General features: G+C 43.8%; 1 protein-coding gene across 1 annotated transcript in view; it reads right to left on the bottom strand.

The window, feature by feature from the left end:
* The window catches only part of TOGARAM2 (TOG array regulator of axonemal microtubules 2), a 40536-nt gene that overhangs the window by 7952 nt on the left and 24089 nt on the right, over positions 1–8495 (bottom strand). The window contains 4 exon segments of the mRNA XM_025216435.1: positions 2887–3103; positions 3675–3873; positions 5645–5748; positions 7189–7306. Coding sequence (XP_025072220.1) covers positions 2887–3103; positions 3675–3873; positions 5645–5748; positions 7189–7306 — 638 coding nt within the window.

The raw sequence follows: 8495 nt of genomic DNA, 5'->3' as shown, positions 1-8495 counted from the left end.
CAGCAGGAGCAGTTCCGGATAAAGGCCCCTTTCATATCAACACCAGGACAACTCACCCAGGAAGTGAAGAGGGGCTTGAACCATCTTCGACATCCAAACTTCCCACTGTCCTTGAATTGTAGAGATGTGTGGTGCCAGGCTTTATTGCTCAGCCTCATCATACAACAGACCAAGTCAATAGCCCAGATCCAGTGGCCTAATAACTCTGGGAAAACTTGGGTGCGGATTTAAGCTCTTCTGGGAATCCGGGGTGTAAATGTTTGAACGTAAGAGTAGCCTGTTCCAAATGAAATCAAAAAGAGCTGAGAGTTCTCATGATATACCTGATATATGAATCTAGCCTCAGCCCATGACTCAGGCATTATCAGCTCACTCTGCAGTTCCGCAGGGTATGGATATGAGCCCTACATGAAATGGAAGCCTGTGCTTCTTCAAAAGGGGAACTGGAGTAAAATACATTAACGCAACCGGGTCTTAGTTCTGGTAATAAGTACTAGCATTGGAGACTGAAATTCCCTATTCACAAAACAGGGTGAATGGAGATAGTTCAGCACTCCAGCAGTATATTTTCTAACCTAAAGCAAGATGACTGAAAATGCCAGGAAGGAGACCAAACAAGTTGTAAAATCTGTCCTGTTGAAAGCACACTGGCACCAATAAAATCACAAATATAATTAGGTATCCATCAGATAGTAACAACTGTTGCTTGGGGATGGACTAGAACGGAGGTACTAGAGGTACACGATCACTCAGTGCCAGTTCCATGAACCTTGTGGTCATTCATGCTCACATCTATTGTGAGTACTTTATGCCATGAAACACTAAGCCATGAAGCAGAGGTGAGAGAAAGTATTTTTGGAAGAAAAAATAATCATTTCACAAAATGAGGATTCTCTTCTACCTTTTGGAACAAAAATTCAAGATGATTAAGGGACAAAAATAACTGACACTAACAACTCTGGAAAAACGTGGGTGCACATTTAAGCTCTTCTGGGAATCTGGGGAGTAAATGTTTGAACATAAGAGAAAAACTAGTGTGACAACATATGTATGCATGTGCATGCATGTTCCTGTCTGTGAGAATGTAAGAAGTACACGTTAGTACATCTGAGATCAGCTTTGAGAAACAGAGCAAAGGAATAATTCCCAATACGTGGCTGAGAAACATACTGCTCAGAGGTTGAGATGAAGGCCATGAATGATACCGACTTACATGCGTTAGTATGAGGCTTTTATTCATGTAGAAGCACCTTACAACCTTTTCCAAGCTGTGAGGGAAAATGTAGCTTTAAAGTTGTGGTAGAAGAGAGAGTAAAGATGCAGGAGCTCCTGGAGAAAATGAGACTGAGATGGACCCAACCCCACCAAGAGACACAGGGCAACTGATGGCAAAGTACACTCTCTCCACGTCCCGTCATGGGCCATGCTGGGTGGAAAGTACCTTGGGTCGTGGCCTCACATCCTCCATTTGAGGTTTCTAGCACCACAAAATGCACTAAACCCAAGAGGAAGTATATGCTTGTTTCCTCAGAAGTGTGCAAGAGGGAGCATCAAGGCATTTTGCTCCCATCATCCATTCTCTCCCCACCCCCCACCCCCACCCAAATGGCTCTTACACTTCACATGCACTGAACTAAGTACAATCTCACTAGCTGCGGGGGAATTATTTCTACCATTGCCTGACCTGGACTCCACTTGCTGCACTGGCATGCCATGAAATAAGATGACATGTCAAATGCAAAGTCTCAACTCCTAATCTTCAAGGCACTCACAATGTGAGAGTTCAGGACACCTGAAAGATCATCTACAACTCCAGGATGGGGACCAGAGGACAGAGCTTCCCTTCTGAGGGACAGTGGAACGGTCCACCACAAGGGTCTTCCTCATCTGTACAGGAGTCAGAGCTGTTCCAGGATCCTCTCCAAGACAATTCCTGAGGACACTAAAAATCAATGACCTCACCACCCTCTGTTCCAACCTGACATAAGCCCACAGTGTACGTGGAACATAATTAAATATCATAGTTAAAAGAAGAAGACAACACACAAACTCCAACTAGGGAAAGAGAGAGAGAAAGACATGACAGATATAAATCATAGCACTTAATAGTCTCCTAGAAAGAACCCATATACTACAAGGTGGGCGCGTCTACACCTGCACATTTACTGAGTGGTAATTTAGGTTACTGCACAGTAACCGAAAATTACTGTACAGTACAGGCTCACATCTACACATGCATGTCCATACTGTGCAGTAACTATGGAGACTTATGCCGTAAATTTAATACCTGCATGATCATGTTTGAAGATGAAATTTGATCATGCAGGTATCAAATTTATGCCCGATTACTTACTGCGCCGTAACGCACGTGTAGACACCTTACTGCGCAGTAACACTGTGTGTAGACTGACTTGGGACTAACTTTAGTCCCAAGTCAGTCCATATATAGCATTACTGTCTGTGCTTAACGCCTGCACGTGTAGATGCTGACCTAAAAACCGCTTACTGCACAGTATCTTCCTGCGTAATAGGCACAGTAGACGCTAATGCACGTGTAGACACACCTGGTGATGATGATAAAAGAACCTGAACAGAACAGGAGAGAACTGCTGAAATGCAGCCAGATGCAGGCTGTGGGTGAAAAACCAGGATCCATTTAACTGCTCAGAGCAACATTATGCAGCAGTTAAGACAGAAAATACAGACAAATTCAACCACATGACCCATGTTATTAAGCTAAATGACAATACTGAAAAGGCTGAGTATGCCTTCAAACCAGAACAGAGTCCACTGGCCAAATAAGGTAATAAGGGCCATTTTGAAATATTTGGTTTGAGGCCTGAAAAGGATACCCCCAGGGCAGGAACAAAATGAACCAAGCATTACCTAAATGAGTAATCAGTGTTTCCAGCACCTTCACTGCTGCAGAGTAAATACCCGAATTCTTAGAGTTCAGATTGTCAGTGACCACCGTAACCATAGAGACCATGACTGGATGTAAGCCATCTCGGAGGACAGGGATCATGGAGACAACTGATTCTAGTGCATACTGGTTCACTTTCTTGTTGGAGTCCTGAAGTCTCAGGGTAAAATCATCAAAAATCTGTTTAAAACAAAAACAAAACCGGGATGTGTGATCTCTCTGGGCCTGGTAGGGAATGTAGAAACAAAGTCTTCCTGTAAATACAAATGATAGCTCCGACCCTGCTCACACTTCCTATCAAGCTGGCACTTGTCACTCTGAAAAGTCTCATTGTCTTCCATAGACTATTCACAGCAGTAAATGCTATGCACATTATTGCTTGCATGGTAAGGCTCTAATTTCTTTAATAGTGTCTCCTTTCCCATTTTAAAGAGATGAGGAATGTCTGTGTGGATACAGGAAAGTTAGTTATTATCCCAGCTTAATGCTGAGAAATCCTCATACTTAAGGGAAATACGGTCAACTTCTTCAAGACCTCAACAAGTATTTTTTTTAAAGTTATCTCCGGTCTTATACAGAAAAATGTTAATGGTTAATTAGCAATAGATTTTTGGGAAGACAATGGAGGCACCCAAACCTCTTCAAGAGAAAAATGTCAGTTTGGGGCTGCTGGACTTTGCTGCTAGGAGGGTCCTGGAAGAGAAGGTACAGGGCACAAAGGGAAAGGGAAAAAAGGAAAGGCCCCCAATACCTGAATAACGTTTGAGGAGACAAACTGGGGGTTGTTTCTGCAGTGATCTGTAAGGAGCATTATTCCCTCCATTCGCATCTGAAACTCCTTGGCTGTCAGGAGCTTGTTCAGCTCCTTGAGCTGGTCTATCACTTCCAGGCTGCGGAGAGATGATCGACGAACAACTGGCTGTGGTGGGACTAAGGTGTCTGCACTGGACCTCATATTGAAAAATAAAACCAGCATGAATCCTTTGGGATTAAGGGACAACAGAGCAATGACAATAACAGCTAAAAGGTACCCTACTGACCTCATTACAAGTAGAGCTTGGTCTTATAAATGGTCTCAAACTTACTGCAGAAGCAAAGTCTAATTAGCAGCATCTCCATTTTGTAATTAGGAAAACTGAAACATCAGGGGTTTGTACACGACACAGGGGTTTAATTCTCCCTAAATTGAAGCAGTATTTTTTTTTAAACGCCGCTTCAATTTAGACCAAGTAAACCCAAGTGTTATGTATGCCCATGTTGAAGCCCAATTCTTCCCTGCCTCTCCAGCAGCAGGGAGGGGGAGCGAGCTGCTGGTGGGCAGAGAGGTCCCTGAGCTGGGGGGGGGGATGTCCTGCTGCTTTTCTCCATGGCAGCAGCAGCCCCTGCCCAAGTGGCACCCACCTGCAGGCACCTGGCTTGGGCAGTCCTGAGGGGAGGGGGCACCACAGCCATGGAGGGAAGCACCAGGCACCCATGCAGCTCAGGCAGGCAGGCTCTGGGTGGGAAAGAAATCAGGCTCGCTACTTTTTTCCCGCCCCCCTTCTGTGAAGCCTGCCTTCCCGGGCTACTGCCGGGCTGCCTGCATGGCCCCTGAGCTGCACAGGGCCTGGTGCTTCCCTCCACAGCTGTAGGGTTTAGAAACTATAATTCCTCAGAGATGCTTTATTTTGCTGTGCCCCAAAGTCATTTAAGGTGCATTATGCTGCTGAAAGTGCTACAGTGGCTGGAATTAACATACAATATGCCACCAAATGTGCAAACAGCAATGCCACTGAAGCAGTGCCAAAGGCATTTAACCCACTTTAAACCTGCTTTAATGTGTTGTCTACAAATGCCCATAGTGCCTTGTCCAAGGCAATTTAGAGAATTTGCCCAGCACAGGTGGGCACAGAAGCCAGGAGGGCTGGCTCCCAGTCCTGCTCTCAGAACTTTCTTTTCCTAGGGTCTGATCCAAAGCCTGCTGAAATCAGTGGAAAGTTATGTCAATGGGTTTTGGATTATACACTTAAAATACAATTAATTGATTGTAGCATGTACCTCGGGAAAATTCTGAACACAGTAGTAAGGCTTATGCTCACCTTCTTCTAACCACTAAACACAATGAAATTAAAACAAATCCACTGGGTCATCAAAGGAGAAAAGTTACTGGTAGGTCCACTGCCAGCTCCAGGAGCAAATGGACCAAGCTCCTGTCTTCAGCTCCAATCCAGCATAGCAGGAAGTGAAGCTATCCATAGTCTACCAGCAGCTGCCTGTGTTTTTTTGTCATAAAATGCTAATTCATAAAAACTAAACCTTTTCATATGCCAGTTTTGAAGCAACTGTCGTTTAGAGTTCAAGATGGAAATTTCTGGTCAAGAACCAGAGAAGGAGACACCCACACTGGGAATAATTGATAGTCTCCTGGGAAGGGCACTCAGATGGGATGTATAACAGATTGAACAGGTTCTTCTAGCCACAGGACTACTAGCTGTTTTCTTTGTGGGGGGGGGGGCGGGATTGGTTTCTCCCACTCATTTTTCTTGAAGAACTTCTAAAGCTCTTGGGTTCATCTCAATGCAGTGTTGGAGAAGAATTTTTGAAATCTCAAAAGGTTTTGTGAGCTGGGAACACTGCTTGCTGCTTGGCCCTATCAGATACATTTAACTGATAGACAGGGCTGAAAACTCCCCTACACACTTGTTCAAAACTAACACAATGACAACCAAAAAGGTTTAATACCCTTCATCAGAAGGCAGGCTGTCACGGGAGATCGTCAAGCTGCTGTTCCTAGACTCCCTGCGGCCTTTGGCAGAAGGGGGTTCTGATGCATCATCTTCCATCCCCTATATACATATAAAAATACATCTATAAGTGAGAAAAGATGGGTAATAACTTGCTTAAAGTACTCAGGGCAAAATACAGGTTAGAACCAAGGTCCTTCCTTCTGAAGAAGTAAAGCAGAGCTCAAACAGGGAGAAGAGCTAAAGACTCCAAAAAAGTTTGTAAAGTCACTGTCTTCACTGTCACCATCTTATCCACTGGAGGGACACTAAGATAAAGCACTGACAGACAGGGGCACCTGAAGAGAGACAGATGGATCTAGTCACATGTGGAAGCCCTACAGTCACAAAGAGCTACCAGCCAGCAAGCGAGCATGCAGATAACTCTGGTAAGGGTTGGATCCCTGTTAGACTTTCTAAAACAGCCCCCCTTTTCCAATTTCTTTCCTGCCATGCCCTCATTTGCAGTCTGATAATTTTGCATGACTTTAGATAGTGGTAACTGTTCCTGTGGCCACAGAAAGGAGAAACTCAGCTGCTCCACAGGAATTGTCTCTATTCCCATTTTACCCCATGTTGAAAATAAACCAGGGCCATCTAAATGAAACAGATCTGTGTTGCCTCAGTTTAGCTTTCACTTTCCCTCAGGGTAAATGTGGACACACAAACCATTACCATGGAACAGCTGAGGTGTGATAAGTCTCCACTCCCTACTAAGTGTGGGCACACAGGGTGGCAACAGTAGTCTGAGCAACATGATAACAGCACCCAAGTTTCAACTCTCAGTTTTCTTTCTCTGGAATATTGTGACCCCCCCACCCACAACGGTGTGACCCCACTGGATCACTGTGAGCTCTGGATTAGAAACCACTGTTATAAAAGGTTTTCGTGGGCCTAAAGAATATTAAGGAAATTTTAGGCAAGACAATTCATGTCTCATTCTTGCTTTTCCAGCTCCCCCAACCCCTGCTCCCCCCTCCAAAAAAAAATTTGTTTTCCAGAAGAGAAATGGGCAAAAAAAAAAAAGCTCATCAGTATGATTTTCTACTGCCAGTGAATATTCTTACAGCACTTTTGAGTTCAGTGACAACCTGAGAGGAGGGATGATACTCCTAAAGTAAAAAAATTATACAAACCACTAGGATAGCCATATATCACCTCTGTTCCAAAATCTTCTAGGGGCTTTTTCCCTTGCCTATGGAAAAGAGGTTTACAAAGAACTACTCCCACCCCGCCCTCTTTCTGTTTATGGATACGAGGGAGGCCATCTTCCTCTCCTTCCCATTCTTTATTATGGTCATAATCCTACATCAGTTATTCCAAATCTAGATCCCCAAATGCTTGCACATAAAATGGCTCTGGATCTGCAATTCAGTCCCATAAAAAGAAAACTCCAAGGAAAAAAGGAAGGGTGCAAGAGAGAGAGAAAGAGAGGTTATGTTTAGACTTTGAAGCAATATTGGTACATTCCTATAGAAGATATTTATCCTACTAAGCACTTACTTTCTGCTTAATTGTTGCCATGACATCCCGCAAGTCATGTGATGGGAGACACTGTTTCAAATATCCATCAAATTTTGGATGGGGCATCAGTGCATTCAACATCTTCCGTCCATAAAACCTAGCATGGAGAGGAGACTAACTAATTAAAGAACATTTTACCTCAAAACATCACCATCTCATTTGTCCATCTGAGAAGCTGGCAGTGTTACAAGAACACATTTTTTTATGTTCCTCATGGGCAATGCACTTCATAAGAACTTTTAATCCCATCAATACAGAGTGAGATTTATCTCAAATTGACATCAGTATACAACACTGCATACTGTCTGCAATAGGAAATTCAGCAGAAGAGCAGTGAGAAAAGAAATAATCTGGTTCCACAGAGATCTATTCATGAATGCAGGAATCTATTTTTCCTCCGATAGACATGTGGGGCTCCTATAAATGTTAGGAATAGTATCAGTTTGGTTCTCCAATGAGGTTTTCATTTTCTAGGATTCCAAAGTGCTTTAACAAATTGTAGCAAAAAGCCCCCTTTTCCTCTTGCCTGCATTTGCTCTCCCCTCTTTGGATGTTTCTCTTTTTCTACCTTTTCTTCCTTCCTCTCTCTCTCTCACTTTAAGATAAGGAATTGTGTTTTAAAATTTGTATGTGTGCATTTTGTATCTCCCCTTGTATTTTGGTATTTTTATCTATGTGTGCGCCATGGAATTTGTAGCTTATATTTTATACTCCTCACCTTTCAACTTTCAACTAAATGTGTTTTAGTAAGTTATACATTGTAACAATGTTAACAAGGGCAGGAATCAAACTGTCCTTCTCTGTATCAGGCTGGGCCCTGAAAGAGCAGTGAATCAGTGATTGAATGTGTAACGTGATTGAATGTGTAACATAGTAGCACACAGCAATTAACACCTGGGAAGCTGCAGATCAGCCAACGGAAGAACTCAATAGAAGACAATGTAACAACCGGGAAATCTCTAAACGTCACTGATCAAGGGCTGGAAGCCCTGGCCTGAGTTAATCAACACCGGGGACCAACTTTTGGGCTGAATATCTCCAGATCGACTGCTCCTAGAGCCCTATTCAAAATTCATCAACGGACTCCCAAACCTGCACGTACATGCGGACGACCCCTGGGGCTGACAGATGCCGTCCAGTAGCCACCGAGGGGGGGAAAAGTCCCATGAGGGTCAATGACCCCTGGATTGGGCAAACCTGAAAACTGGGGAGTCACCAAAGTCTGCCAGGGACAGATAAAAGGCAGTGAAAAGTGACCCTCAGTGGCGCCCTCTTGATCTCCATCT

The sequence above is a fragment of the Alligator sinensis genome, unplaced genomic scaffold (assembly GCF_000455745.1).
Source record: "Alligator sinensis unplaced genomic scaffold, ASM45574v1 scaffold138_1, whole genome shotgun sequence".
NCBI lineage: Eukaryota > Metazoa > Chordata > Crocodylia > Alligatoridae > Alligator > Alligator sinensis.
The sequence above is the reverse complement of the archived record's forward strand: the minus strand, read 5'-3'. Positions and strand labels throughout refer to the sequence as shown.